The sequence below is a fragment of the Lottia gigantea genome, assembly GCF_000327385.1.
Source record: "Lottia gigantea unplaced genomic scaffold LOTGIsca_11, whole genome shotgun sequence".
NCBI lineage: Eukaryota > Metazoa > Mollusca > Gastropoda > Lottiidae > Lottia > Lottia gigantea.
In genome coordinates, this window is record NW_008707001.1 from 3,230,210 (window position 1) to 3,245,896 (window position 15,687).

Consider the following 15,687-nt stretch of genomic DNA (forward strand, 5'->3'; position numbering starts at 1 on the left):
TGGCATCAAATAAACTTTGACAAAAATATGTCTGCCAATATATCTGTTTAAAAAGTTCACTCGATGAATCGTTAGCATTATCAAGTTGGTAGGCTGTTCATGATGTAGAGTTAGAGTTATTTCCCCTTGTGGTTCAAACAGATTATTGGCTAAAACTGTCATGATACGACCATACTTAGTGCATTTACTGGTAGAGTTACGTTTACGTTTCTTTAGTAAATGATTCAGTGCCATTTTGTAATCTGTAAGAATTTCATTCTGCTCTCATATTGATTTAAGTTTTAAAGAAAATTGTTTTCTTTGCCATGGTTAAAGAACACCATCCAAGAAACAGTGGCCAAGGTCACAAAAATCCAAAATTTATCTACAATTTGTTATCCAGTATTTCACTGTACTATAAAGTGTTATGGATGATAATCGTACACAGAAACACTGGCCCAGGTCACAATAATCCTAAATTTATGAACAAAGCATTTCTTTGTTGATATACAGTATTAAAGAAGGTACTATTTCATAATAATAAGCCCAGATTCAGAAATCTCAAATAGTTCCAAGTGAAGAATCTATAACATTTGTTAGTACTATGTAGAAAATGACACTCCTGAGAGGTATTGGTCAAGCAAGACTCAAGATCACAATAATCTATAATTCATCCACATCCTTTGAATTATTTTTAAAAAAATGTCCATAATAGCTCTGACAGAGGTCACAATAATTGATCAAATTGTAGTATTTCTGCCAATCTCCTTCATTAATAGTGATGATCACAAGGATTTCTTCAGTACTTGACCAATTACTTCAGGTGAACTATATTAGAGATGGTCTTGTCTTATTTTATAATGATCCAATAACACTTTCTTAGAATGGCTTGGCTTCACTCAACCTGAATTCACTGTTGTATACCAAATGAGTGGTCTTACTTCACTAAATCTAAGCTGATTGTAGGCTTAGTCAAATAGGGTGTTAAGTTCTACTCTGTTTTATAGTTATTAAGTTGTCACCATGTTGATCTGGTGAGATTATTCTCATTACACTGAGCTGTCTTCAAGCTCAATTAAAGGGATACTGTTTTTCAAATTTTCAAATATATTTTAGCTTGTGTTAGGACTTAATATACAAGCAATATTAGATCCCATCCAAGTCTACTTCCAAACATAATCATGAGTAGTCCACGTTATTTTTGGGGTAGAATAAATAGTAATTGAAACTATCCAAGGCAGATTTATATAGTGTCCATTATACTAATACTAATACTACCTGAAAATGAAGTGGACTGTTCATTATCACATGTTCACTCGTTAACTGGTTGTCTAATTAGCCATTATAATCATTCTATAGGTGTATAGAGAGGATTAGAAGACTAAGTAGTAATACATTATTTTAGAAAAACTGTCTAAGACATATTTCTGGCCATTTTCTTTTTAATTTTACCAAAATATTTATTATAAACTTAAAGAAATTCATCATCTGGCAAGAATTTTAATATTTTACACAAAAAGAAAACAACCAGACACTCCCTGATTGATAGTTTTTTTCAGGTTTAATTACAATTCTATAATCTTACTCAGGTTCAGTTCTCTCACCAACATAGTGATCACTTCTAAATAGTTTTCTTCTGTATTGTAATTTGTTATTAGTGGAGTAGATTTTGAACAGTCGACTGTGCACTCACTGAAATAATCGATTATCATCGCTAGGATTTATATTTTATTATCGAATTTCATAGTTGATTAAATGTCAAAATTACATTTTGTCCAGTATATCTATTACAAGATCAGTCATCTACTACAAATAGTAATATCTTCCACAAAATTTCATTCAGCACATAACTTACCCACAATAAACTATAGTAACTGATTACAGCAATGAATATTCTCAACTCTAAAAGATAAGCAGTCCTAATCCCAATCATGATGGTCTCTGATGTTCTCTGATGGATCACCTAACATTTTCTACTGTACTGTGTTCTCCACATGCTAAAGAAATAACAGTTTTTCAACTCTGATATGATATCGTTACAGGAATCAAAGTCAGGTGACATTATTATCAGCCAATCAGAGTGTGTTATATACGTGGGATGAACCTGTAGCAGAAAGAACGCTGATGTGGAATGTTTATGGTAGAAAGAAACCAAGTTATCCTGCTTTCATTAACAAGGTAGGCATAGCCAAGGATACACATGTAATGGGAATTTTTGGATACACATGTATTGGGTTTTCCTAGATACACCTGTATTGGGTTTCCTAAATACACCTGTATTGGGGTTTTCTGGATAAAAATGGATTGGGGTTTCCTGGATACACATGTATTGGGATTTCCAAGATACACATTTATTGGGATTTTCTAGATACACAATACACATTTATTGGGATTTCCTAGATACACAATACACATGTATTGGGATTTCCTAGATACACAATACACATGTATTGGGGTTTTCTGGATACACTTGTATTAGAAACTCCACGGGAGGTTTTGCGCCTATGACACTTCCACAGAGCTACAGCATTTTAATTTTCAACCTCGATGGTTGACCTCCTTCATGTCAATCTGCCCCCTATTTTTACCCCTAGAAACATAGTATCTTCAATTTGTTTAACTTTTTTCAAACTAGGCCAATTCTTACAATTTTTTGACAAAATTTCAAATTCTTTACTGCAAATTATAACATTTACAACTTAACATAGCACATAGGTCCATTCATACCTGATCTGGCTTTAATATAAATCTTGATATTATTAGGATGGATATGGAGAAGTCAGACTACAAGTTCAATCTCTAAAAAGATCAAGTTCTATAGATGATACAGACGCCAGAGATCAAGCTTTTTTACAAGAAAGTAGTCCAGAAGGTAATTTCTTTTGGATATTCTTCTTTCTCTGGCTTTACATATAACCCATAGGCATTACAAAAACTGCAGATGAAGTACCTTGTACAAGCTAGTTCTCAATGAGGATAGGGTTGTGGAAGTCCCAGTATAAAATCTATTGTATTCATATTTCAGATGAAATTCATTCAAATTTGCAGACAAACTTTCCCCTATGCCCTCAGCTCTGTGAGGATAGATCTCGAGCACTCCCAGTTTTGAAATTTCAGATGAATGAGATGCAAATTGGGCAGCAAACTCTCCCCTACCCCCCCATTCTCCAAATCCCAAGTCAGTTGTATTTTGATTTCAGATGAAAGTGATGAAGCTGATGGGTTTTTAGGAGGGAAACATGAGAAGTCACTAGCTGGTAAAACTAGAACAGATAAAATGATTATTTACTGGGTCTCATATCTAGATGGTCAACAGAGAATACTGTTGTTTACACAAGATGAAAGGATTGCTTCTGCTGTTAGAAAGGTAATTCACATTTACAAACTATTTTAAATTTCAGCCAGTCTTAGTTTGTCTTCTAGAAATATTGAATTGTAGATGAACAATACATCAAATTTTATTTTTGATTAGTATTACTGATGGCTGACATTTAGCTCTATTAGTAGATAAATATAATCGTTAGAATATTATCTCCCTTTAAGGCATGATTGTCTGAATGAATATTGATTAGTGTAGCAAAGTTAGTTGATGTATATATATATTTCAGACTAACAAAATATCTGTTGTAAATTTGATATTATATTATGCATTGTGTCTTTATGTTATATATATTTTCTCAGGGCTGTAGGTTTGAAATTTGCCAGACAATTTGATGTCTAAATTCAATTTTTTATCCAAGTTTTTGGGAACAAAAATGTTCTCAAGATAACACGGATTGCTTGACAGTGTGTCTGTTCATTTATCTGATGGTCAGACATGACAGACACATACAACCAAATGAACAATCTTAGACCTTTAGGTAAACATGACTGGAAAATACAGTCAAAGTTAAAATCTTAGAGCTCTAGTCAGACATGACTGGTAAAAAGTATAGAGCTTTAATCAGACATGGATGGCAAATACAGTAAAATCAGCAGCCCTGATATATTTTGTTTGTACCAAGTATAAAAATGTAGAAGCACAAGATTATTGTCGATAGGTCAGTGAAAATCTACCTGAAAAAATTTTGATCATTGATATTACACATCCCATTTCCTTCATCCAATCTTTTTGACTGCTCTCTTATTGAAATGGTGTTTTGAGTGTTTGAAGGATTGAAAAGAAGTTTTTAAGCTTATATATGAGAATCTGGAAGACTTAATTTCAGCTTTTATTTACAATTACTCTTTTAACATCTGTGGTTCTTGTAATACCATTAAAACGTAATAGGATTATGATGCCAGTATTACAAATACTAAAAGCTTGAAAACTTCTTTTTAATCTCTTAAAAATGCCAGTCTCTTATATCTATGTTGTTATAGAATTTATCAATGTATTCTATATCTCTCAGGATTTTGTCCAAAGTGTGGTTTCTCACAAAGGGCTCATTCAGGTAACCTTGAACTTGAGTTTTGTTTTCTTTGCATTTTGCATTTTTCTTGACCTTCAACTTTGACCCTTGGCCTTTTTATTACCACATATAATTTTACATGATAAATATTTTTACTATCTTACATAACTATTTTTAAATTTTTTCAAAGAAATTATTTCACATTTTTCCAATTTGCATATCCATATAGAAAATCTGTTATTATTGTAATAGCTCGATCATATAGTTTGCCCATGTATAACCTTTTCTATGGTGGCTGAATTAGGACTGATAAGTTTTTAAGTCAAGCAATGGAGATCAAATTGCATGGAGCTCGAACCATAGTGTTTGTTTTCAAATATCTTTTGAGACATAAAATTTGTTGTAAGCCTAGTTTTAAACATTTGAAATTTAAGAAAAGGATTCTTTTTTAAAAGTCGGGTCCAGCCCTTTGTGGTCAGTCTTATTTTACCTCATGTCCTTGACTTAAAAACAATAAAACATTATGTCCTAATTCAAGCCCTAACTAGCCATATATCAACCAATCCCAGCTTTATGTATTGTTTTTTAAGTACTGCGGTTGTATAGTAGTAAGTAACCACCACACTCCAGCTGAATAAAAATGATTTTGTTTGTTTGATTGCTTGTTTGAATTGATGATGACATTAACATTAATGGAATAGTCCCAGATGAATTTTTTCAAACGAAAGAATGAAGTGCTTCAAGCATAATCGTTCCCAAGATCTGTTAAAAGAGTTGAGAGTGTATCAAAGACAGATATACATGTAGATTCTATTTGCATAACGCTGAATCTTGTGGTTGGGGCAATTACTGAAAATACTAAGCTAGTTATATCATATAACTGAATTACTATTCTTGATATGTCCCTGATACACTAAAGTTTTGGTTCCTATAGTTACAGAAGAACTTAAACCAGACTGTAATGTCACTTACTAAAATATCGAAAGCTAAAAAACCACAGTAATTCCTTGGAGATAATTCAACAAGAGTGAAGTTCATAAAACAAAAATACTGCCCAAAATTTTATTTAAACTTTCATCTGGTGCTGTTCCTTTAATCTGCATTTATTAATTTTGTGAGATTTGATTTGATTTGATTTGATTTTAATCCACATTATAATGCTTGTTGTATCTGATGTATTTGATATTATGTTAACATACTAATTGGCTCATAATTGTGAGCCTTTGTTGGTATTTTATCAACTCTTTATCATTATAATACTATCAGTACTATTCTGAAGCTGGTTTTTCAGAAACTTGACGATTCCCATCTTTCATTAAAAATGAAAAATGCCAATGTTTTCTTAGAGTTTTTGAACATTCCAAAAAACACATATTTGTGGGGTTGTCATGCTGTCAGAGACATTGCAGACCAGACTCAAATGTTTGTTTTTGGTAAGGTTCTGTTGAATATAGATTGGATATAGACTGTTTAAATGTCTGATGTCGAAAAATAAGAAATAACAGCTCTTTACCTAACTAGATTCAGTTGATAAAATAACAGAAAAAAACCTGGTATTTTCAGCTAAATGAAGGAGAGCAGACGTCTCTGGTGTTATTTGCATCTCTAGAGGGTATGAAGTTATCAGTTATTAACGGGTGTTCGGAGGAAGTAGCGTTAGTAAGTGTGTGTTCCAGTCCTGCTATGTGGGAAGTAGAGGTGAATGGAAGATGGAAGATGTTGAGTATAGAGCTAGCAACTTGGTTAGAAGATCAGTGGAAAAATCAACAAGTCATGGCCAGTTTACAAGATCAGATAGAGGTAGGATAGTTTTAAATTGGTTCTTTCAAAAATCCAAAATTTGAGAGCTGGTATAATGTCAACTCTCGAAAACATAGGACATGGCATCTGAAATTTGAATCTATTGCGTTATTAATACTACACACAGAGAAAGCAAATAAATTACACGATGATTTTGGTACTGAATTTGGTTTGGACGAGTTTGGACTGAAAATTTAGGCTTTCTTTTACTTCATGGACCATCAACCAAACCTTTTTTTACTTTGATGAATTTAGACATTAAATCTTAACAAATATATATTTTTTATCATGCATTGAAGAATAGAGTAGAATTGTTATATTATGTTATGTTTTAGGCTGATCTAGTGAAAATGCAGATGTCTAAACCGTTTATGGGATCATTACGTCGTATGTTTAACCCTGGTGTCTGGTTACAGTATCGACATTCCGAACATCATCAAGCTTTTAACACCAGGATACAGAGACTTCAGGTAACATGTTTATCAATCGGTATTCTAACTTCAGGTAACAGGTTTATCAATCGGTATTCTAACTTCAGGTAACATGTTTATCAATCGGTATTCTAACTTCAGGTAACATGTTTATCAATCGGTATTCTAACTTCAGGTAACATGTTTATCAATCGGTATTCTAACTTCAGGTAACATGTTTATCAATCGGTATTCTAACTTCAGGTAACAGGTTTATCAATCGGTATTCTAACTTCAGGTAACATGTTTATCAATCGGTATTCTAACTTCAGGTAACAGGTTTATCAATCGGTATTCTAACTTCAGGTAACAGGTTTATCAATCGGTATTCTAACTTCAGGTAACAGGTTTATCAATCGGTATTCTAACTTCAGGTAACAGGTTTATCAATCGGTATTCTAACTTCAGGTAACAGGTTTATCAATCGGTATTCTAACTTCAGGTAACAGGTTTATCAATGGGTATTCTAACTTCAGGTAACAGGTTTATCAATGGGTATTCTAACTTCAGGTAACAGGTTTATCAATGGGTATTCTAACTTCAGGTAACATGTTTATCAATCGGTATTCTAACTTCAGGTAACAGGTTTATCAATGGGTATTCTAACTTCAGGTAACAGGTTTATCAATGGGTATTCTAACTTCAGGTAACAGCCAATAACTGTGGCCCTACCTAGTTCTACAGATGTGTTATAAGACATTAAATCGGCCAGTTAATGCTTTCACTCAATGGATGTTCCCTTTTTTGTGTCATTTTTAGGGTTTTACCTATTATTTTGAAATTTGGTGAAATTCCATCCACGTAAACAACTTTTGACATTTATTAGACATAGGACTAACACTTAAAGATGTATTTAGGGATGGCAAGAGTTGTACAGATAAAAAAATCAGATTCATAGTATATCCCATATTTCAAAGTGTGGTCAAAAATTATGTAGCCAACTATCAATTTAGTATTTCTGTAATTTACTATATAAAAAGTTATAATAATGATATGTATCTATTTCAGATTGATAATCAACTAACTGATGCATATTTCCCTACAGTCCTCTATCCTACACCATTACCACAATATATCTTACGTAAAACAGGACCTAAACCATTTATAGAACTTGGTGTCATGAGACGAGCAATGCCTGAAAATGATATAGATACCATCAGGTTGGTGTTTCATTCTAACAATAAAAATCTCTACAAGCAAAACAATTTGATTAACATAGGTCGCGTCCAAAACATGACAAAATTGAGAGCAATAACTGTATTGTATTGGACTCCTCAAATGAGAATTACCAGGCCAACGTTTTCTCGAAACGATCTTAGCGATAGGATGTCCTAGGTTCTTATCTTCTGACATTGATTCTAGGACATCTTAGCGCTAAGATCGTTTCGAGAATACGTTGCCTGGTCTTTTTTTAAAAGTCTCTGCTATTCAACAATGTCTTTAATCAAATAGTATTAGGCTCATTTAAGATTGGAGGCAAGAAAAATGTGAGGTCTCAAGTAAAGAAAATGAAGATTGAGTATATCAACTGTCCTGTCATAATTTTGTTTGTAATATGTGTTTTAGATATATGAAGTTACTGGTACAAGAATTTAATATTAAACTAGATAAAGGCTTTATGTTATCAGTTAATGATGTTTTCTATCGTTTATTTGAAGAAGAAGAGGAAGTAAGTTATAGCTTGTCATCATATTGTATTAACTTGTCTGACAATGTAATATTGTGGTCTTAAGTTATCAAGAGTTATTTCCCTTAAGGGAGGGTTTGTTAGCCTAAATAACTAACTATCAACTAAATTTGTACCCTATTGTGTCTGCTTATCTCTAAACTAATGACATGTAAGGCCTAAATCTCTCGGTCAAAATACTGACTGCAGGATTTAGCGAGACATCACCTATTTAGCCTTGACAACTAGGAACCCCAAGACCTTACTTTAGTGTATGAAGTTAAATTTGACCAATGAACACCAAGATGACAATAGCCCAAACCCGTTCCTTCGGGGCGAAGCTTAAGATTGAATGGGGACCAGTTAAACTATCTTTGCAATCAAATAGCCTTAAAATATTTATATAGCTTATGAGTTTAGATTGATGGTTATTTATCATGTTGAGACTATTTTTGACTGTCATAATCCCTTCTCTTTTCCAGAGTTCTCAGTTACACAATGATTTGGTTTTGGCTCATAAATCATTACAAGATGTCACTGCTTCTATGGTAAGAATTTTTACTTCTATGTAATTTATCCAAGAATGAGTAAAATAAATATCTTTATAGGATATATAATATAACATGCACGTGCTATGAATATTCATTTACATGCTGAATATTCATACATAAACAATTTGGAATGCATTAAGAACCATGTTCCAACACGTGTTATTCAAATTGTTTCGTTCGAAAAGCTGTTAACAGATGAATATCACATTGAATTCATTTGTATATATTGTAATATGTGTCTTTAATCCAAAATTGAATTCTTGGTAATTCAAGTATTTTTTTTCCCTTTCAGATGTCAATCAAACCTCATAAAATATATTTTGAATATTTACACCTATCACCACTCAAGGTAATTTGTTTTTCTTTATGAAGATTGAAAACATGGCAAGCTGGTAAAGAAAATCCCAGAGAACTAAAATCTTTGACTAATGACAAGCTGGAAGACAAGATCCTTGAGGACCTTCAATGTTAACCGGGTCAAATCATTGCCAAGAACTTGAACCACAGATAAGCTGGTGGACGTGATCCTTGAGAACTTAGATGTTACGGTGTTTCCTTCAGAATAGCATTACCAAAATCTGATAGACAGGATATTGATATTCAAAACTAAGTTATTATCTTATTAAAGCCATAGTCATGATCTTTGATGAAGGACAAGCTGAATCCCCGTGAACCTTAGTACAGAACTTTGTTGTTAATGTCATCATTACTTTATTTTTCAGCTACATGTCAGTTTTTCTGTAAATGGTACACCTCATCTAATCAATACACCAAAGACTTCTATTAAATCTGATATAGTAGCTTTCTTTCTCAATTCTGTTGGTGCAACGTTCACAGAGATGAAGGATGTTATATTAAGGTATGTAGAGGGGCCTTCACACAGGTGCAATCTCCAGTTTGATATGGTTGCGGATATGAATAGAAATCATGACCACTTTCATTATTCGCAACCATACTCAACTGGTGATCACTATTGTGAGAGGGCACCTTAGTGTAATTGATTCAATTACCTTCAGTAAGTCAGAAAGTAAGGCAAGGTATGCATGCGCGGAAGAGTTCATTAAAAAATAAAGGATGTCAAATAGATGACTGGTACACTATGTGCAGCCTTGCCTGCTTGCAATGAGCAATTGCCTCTGCCACTCTCATATCCCCTTTCACATAGCTATTAATTAGAACATTGGTGTATATCCAACTGTTCCTCATAATGATGGCAAAACTTCTAACTTATTAACTTTTTATCTTTCAGAATGGCATATTTCCAACGTAAAGGAGTTTCATTATCAATAGATCAACTTGTTGGTCAAATACAATCTCACTATACACAGCAAGCTTTACAACAGTCTTATGTTTTAATATTAGGACTAGATGTATTAGGTAATCCCTATGGTCTAGTTAGAGATTTTACTCAAGGCTTTGGGGACTTCTTCTATGAACCTTTCTTGGTAAGCTGTCATTCCTCTTTATATGCTTATATTGGTGCTACCATAGTTGATTGTAGACACTCTAGAAGTCACAATTCTTGCCAGATTTTGACCAAAATATTGTTAATTTTCACCAAAAAAATGTTTAGCTGAAGGTTGAATATTTCATACTGGTGATTGTAACTGTAATACCAAATACTCTAATTTAAAATAACCTTTATCTAACATTTATTAACAAGCTATCTTTACATTTTGTACCCACATAATGTTTGTTTGTTAAAGTGTTAAAATGATTATATTATTGTTTACAGGGAACAGTTTCTTGTACAGATGATTTTTCTGAAAGTTTAGCTCGTGGTGCTCATAGTTTAGTTGGACACTGTGTTGGTAAGTAATCTTTTTATTTATATGTAATACTTATATAGATAATATGAAATGGAACTTTAGGTCCTATTTTTCCTGGCTCTATATCAGGGGTGTTCAACCTGGGTGTAATTTTGAAATTTTTGGGGGATAGGTCTACTGAGACACTTTGTTGTTTAGCATAAAATCATTGGACAATTGTAATTTTATTCAGTTAGGATTCAGTTAGATCGAAACAGTTCAGCCATTATTTATTTATTAATGTCCTTCAAGGCAATACTGTTACATGACAACAAGGGCAAGCAACTCTATTTGAATATAAGGGAAGTAACTCTTATTAAGAAGTGACTAGTCCAGACCACAATTAGCCGTGTGGTGCATCAGACTCTGTATTGACCCATCACCAATGGTCTATGATTTAAATTTATTAGATTTTGATTGTCATATTGTCATGTAATCTCTAAATGTATTGTTTTCTGATTTATTTATTGTAGGTGGAGCAGCAGGATCTTTATCTATGGTTACAGGGTCAATAGGTCAAGCTCTAACTATATTGTCTTTCGATAATGACTATAGAAGGGTAAGTTTTAAGGTATTTTTAGTTATCCCCTTGATAAGTGAATGTTTGGTCCAAAAGGTGTATTCCCTGAATTATTAGACACTGAAGCAACCTTCTGTTCACGAGAGGTAGTATGTTCAACTCCATTGTTTAAAAAAAATTTCTATCATTATAGAAAAGAAGAGCTAGAATGCAACAGCAGCCTAAACATCTACCAGTCAGTTTAGTGGTAGCAGCTAAATCTCTTGTTATAGGTGTTGGTGTGGGTTTTTCAGGTGTTATTCTAGATCCAATAAAAGGTATTTAATATCAATTTTCTCATTTTACTACCACTGTAATATATATATATATAAGCAAAATGTGTTGATGAAATGGAAAACATTCATTCTTCTTACAATGTTTCAACAAATTGTTGTTTTGGATTTTGGGTTTCATTTTGCGGTTCAGATCGTCATTAGATCTACTTGGTTTATTTATTTTATTTAAAATAGCCCATTCTTATTAGAATAAAATACCTAAAGAAAAGAATTGTTGTATAAAGAATCCTGTAAGGGAGATAATTTGATGTTCTTCCATTAAAAGGTGCTCATGAAGATGGTGTAGAAGGGTTTTTTAAGGGAGTTGGTAAAGGAATTCTAGGATTGCTAACTAAACCTACAGGTGGTGTTATAGATATGGTCAGTATGGCATTTGATGGTGTCAGAAGGTAGGTTTATTATTGCCCTTTAAAACACTATCTGGTTCACTGTCTGAAAAGATCCAAAACTTTTTTTGCATGAGTTTCAAAGCATATTCCTTTTGCGATCAATCACCAATCAACATTATTAATAACATGCATCTGTCATATTATATTTGCAACGTTTACATTCAAAGTTACAGTGTGTAACACACAGGGCTTATGTTTATTCGCTAGACACTTTTTTTAATGTCCCCTCTTCTGATTACTGAAAAGGGAAAAATCGGATGCTTTTCCATTTACCAGGATCAAACCCTAGACCTTCAATCTGACTCAGTGAACAGACAACATTAAAATTTAAAATCATTGGTCTGTTTATAGAGCTGCTGAATCAGAAGAGGGTGTTGTTGCTAGAATTAGATTACCTCGCTTTATTAATCCTGCTATTGTAAGTACTTTCAATACACTAACTTAAGACCTGGCAATCAGTAACATTATTTGATAGATACACTGCTATCACAAATCACTTATTTGAAATTGAATACTCAGCTTTGAAATGTTATTTTAAAAAAAGAAAAAAAAGGCAATGATTTAGAAGAAATAAGCATAGAAAAGATTTGTATTTTGTGAACAAACAATTTGCAGTTACATTCATTTATTAGATGGGACCGTGAAAATGCATATATATCTCCCAGCAGGACAAACTCAGTCTTTGTAAACCTATTGACAATCTGCAACTGTGTTTGATTTTAATTAATATTTTCAGAGATATAAATTTTTTATTTCTAATCAAATAATATTGTTATTTCAGGGTTTACGACCATATTCTCCCTATAGAGCTTCTGGAAAACGGTTATTAGAAACTTTACGTAGAGCAGATTTTGCTAAAGGTGATGTTTATTGGTCTCATGCTCCGTTAAGTAAAGAAAAATCCGATGTCTTTATGCTAACTGATAAGTAAGTTACTTTAAAATTTCTTCAAGAAATTTATAGTGAACAATTTTTACCTTTTATCCAAAACAAAATATTGACGAAATATTTGTAGCAGCTAATGAACTTTTCATGTGAGGAAGTATTTAAAGTCAGTACTTCATTATGAAAAGTGGTATCAGGTGTCTAGAAGAGTAGTCATATACTTAATCCTCCTATTTATTACAGACATATAATACTGTGTGAAAGAAGTAAATTTTGGGGTAGTTTTGTAGTAGATTGGTATATAGATGTAGATGATTTATTAGGTGTACCAGCTATTGTTGATGATAAACTTATCTTTAAAATTAAACAGGTATGTTTAACCGCTTTCTAACCACTTCAAATACTATACTGTATAATTGTGGATATAGTGCATCCCGTCTAACCGTCGGGTAAATTTGGATAAATCTGTCATGAAATATTGGCCTCTGGACAAAGAAAACGTAGACATCATAATAATGGTTATGTTGCATATTCTTCGACTCTACCTTATGGTGAAAATTAGGGTGAAATTGTTGTTAGTGTACTATCTTATATCTGGAAGATGCTTTTTAATGCATCTGTGTCAGAATAAGAAAATATCAAACGTAGCATTTTGTCAGCTTGTTGTATGATTTGAAATTTCACATTATAACCCTCATTGCATGCTGTGTAATATTGCTAGTTTGTTGTGCATGGAAAATTATTCAAGAGAAAATGGTTTTTACTGTCTTTGACTCTCAATACACAGGCTTCATTGGTTATCAAGTTAAAAAATAATATAACATTGTATTTACTTCACTATAGGATGAAGATAGTGTTAGTTTATTTGGTGGAACAGAAAGGGCATTAACAGGAGCCAATAAAGATGTGTTGTTATGGATACAGAAACAACTAGAACTGGTTATTAGGCATCGAGTTATATAAAACAACTGAAGAATTGTTGTTGTATTAAGAACTGTGCAATATTTTAATTCATTTGTTATGCGTTAAAACTTTTTCTTGCTGTTAAGTTTTAAGGCATTGCTGATTTTAGAATTGCAAAACAATGCTGATTGTCAAATTGAATCAAATTTAACATGGAATAGGATTAGTGGCTATTTCGAAGGTGATACTAGTCTCCGATTTAGACTTACTGCTTGTCTAAATTCTCTATCAATAAGATAGTAAAGCAAACAATTGCTCCTCTGTATAGTCAAACTTTATTATTTAGTCAAACAGCAGCAGTGGTTTTTGCTTTAATTTATTTAATTGAATATGGACTTAGGCGCAATTATTCAATATGAGTCAGTAGTCATAAAAAGTGCTTCGTGTTTTTATTTACTCATCTTTTCAGAGCATTCTAAACAAATTTAAGGGTCCAAATAAATTATTTGATTGCATTTCTATTTGATATTTATATAGTTTATTTTTATTAATTGTTCATGTTGAATTATTTATTTATTATTTATGTAGGACTCTCTATCAGTCACATGGGTTAATAATTAAACTGGATTTTGTGCTGACAGAAAAGAGTATGTCCTCACAGTACATCATCTTGTGGCAGTATGGTAGAGGGTCATAGTATTATAAGATGGAAGTTATCACCATTGAAGTTGAAATATTGCCATGAAACATTGCAAAAATTCTTTCAGATACAATACTTGTATGAACTGTAACTTATCACATTTTTAAAAATGTTTTCAATAGATATGTTTCTATCCATAGCTTCTATACTCATTACGGAGGTTTTTCCCACCTAATTATGTGTATCAAGAACATCTAAAGCAGCGATATGAATTGTTTCATATTTGGAAATGTACTTGATACATGTGAAAAGGCCAGACAACCTCTGACTCGAAAGTAACTTAGTGCGATCTCAAAATAATTTATATATTACAAATCATTTTATAAGATAGCGATAAAATATAGTCATGCAATGTATTGTTTAAGATTACAATTTTATTAGTTAGTATTGTAGTGATTTCTGTTAAAAAGGCAATGAATACAACAGTTCTGATATAAAACTTGTATGCTTCATAAGCCAACATATATAGTCAAGCAAAGGTATTTGTGTACATGAGAGTCTAATTCAAGTCGTAAACACAAATGGTCCACTTCTACGTAGTGTTAATATTGTTAAATTTTATTTATTCTACACTAAAATAAGTGTTTTATTATGTTTTGAATGGACCCAGTTGTGTAAACATATCTTTGTTAAACTATAATATCTAAACATTCATCATATCTCTTACCAATATTCCAGTTAACTTTTATTGTATTATTAATCTCATTGTTTAATCAACTTGTACATAAATTATTCCAGTTTTTATTTATAAATATTCCTGATATTATTTATGTTATTGTGATGATAATTCTGTATTCATATCAATAATTGTTATTTTACTTATGTTCATGTTATTTATTGTTAACGTGTATTAAAACAATGCAATTAATGTCCCTAAGTGTCTTAGTACCTATGTTTTTTGGTCTATGAATGCAGCATACTTACCATGGTATGTTGATGGTATACATGCACGGTCTACTGTTGAAGTATAACAAGGAAAGAGAAACAAATAATTACTGTTACAAACTTTGTCTTACACCTTTCTTCTATTATAGAGGTTTGTAAATTCAGAGATATGATTGGATTGTACGCTAGCGAATAAAGTCAGAGCTCTCAAGAGAAAGTACAACCAATCAATGTGAAGATGACCTTTATAATGTAAATATTGATAGAACTTGGTGTAATAATTATTTCATCCTTTATACAATTTTCTTGTAATTACAAATAATACATCAATATAACAATATACATTAAACAGAAACAAATAATCTGATCTTTAACAAAAACCATAATTCATAATTCCCAACAAAA

The 15,687-nt window shown here is 32.1% G+C and overlaps 2 protein-coding genes across 2 annotated transcripts in view; one reads left to right on the top strand and one right to left on the bottom strand.

Annotated features, from left to right (window-relative positions):
* Nucleotides 1-14,067, top strand: part of LOTGIDRAFT_230253 (hypothetical protein) — a gene marked incomplete at its 5' end in the record, with an annotated part of 64,451 nt that extends 50,384 nt beyond the window's left edge. Inside the window, 19 exons of the mRNA XM_009047209.1 lie at nucleotides 2,022-2,157; nucleotides 2,743-2,851; nucleotides 3,180-3,346; nucleotides 5,934-6,170; nucleotides 6,506-6,640; nucleotides 7,649-7,800; nucleotides 8,207-8,309; nucleotides 8,789-8,854; nucleotides 9,150-9,206; nucleotides 9,580-9,716; nucleotides 10,107-10,302; nucleotides 10,593-10,668; nucleotides 11,139-11,224; nucleotides 11,379-11,502; nucleotides 11,786-11,909; nucleotides 12,261-12,327; nucleotides 12,691-12,836; nucleotides 13,038-13,164; nucleotides 13,638-14,067. Of these exons, the coding sequence (XP_009045457.1) occupies nucleotides 2,022-2,157; nucleotides 2,743-2,851; nucleotides 3,180-3,346; nucleotides 5,934-6,170; nucleotides 6,506-6,640; nucleotides 7,649-7,800; nucleotides 8,207-8,309; nucleotides 8,789-8,854; nucleotides 9,150-9,206; nucleotides 9,580-9,716; nucleotides 10,107-10,302; nucleotides 10,593-10,668; nucleotides 11,139-11,224; nucleotides 11,379-11,502; nucleotides 11,786-11,909; nucleotides 12,261-12,327; nucleotides 12,691-12,836; nucleotides 13,038-13,164; nucleotides 13,638-13,757 (2,365 nt within the window). The 3' untranslated portion in view covers nucleotides 13,758-14,067. The remainder of the gene's footprint in view (nucleotides 1-2,021; nucleotides 2,158-2,742; nucleotides 2,852-3,179; nucleotides 3,347-5,933; nucleotides 6,171-6,505; nucleotides 6,641-7,648; nucleotides 7,801-8,206; nucleotides 8,310-8,788; nucleotides 8,855-9,149; nucleotides 9,207-9,579; nucleotides 9,717-10,106; nucleotides 10,303-10,592; nucleotides 10,669-11,138; nucleotides 11,225-11,378; nucleotides 11,503-11,785; nucleotides 11,910-12,260; nucleotides 12,328-12,690; nucleotides 12,837-13,037; nucleotides 13,165-13,637) is intronic.
* A 1,480-nt stretch (nucleotides 14,068-15,547) lies between these two features.
* LOTGIDRAFT_230254 (hypothetical protein) overlaps nucleotides 15,548-15,687 on the bottom strand; it is a gene marked incomplete at its 5' end in the record, with an annotated part of 30,290 nt that continues 30,150 nt past the window's right edge. The window contains one exon of the mRNA XM_009047210.1: nucleotides 15,548-15,687.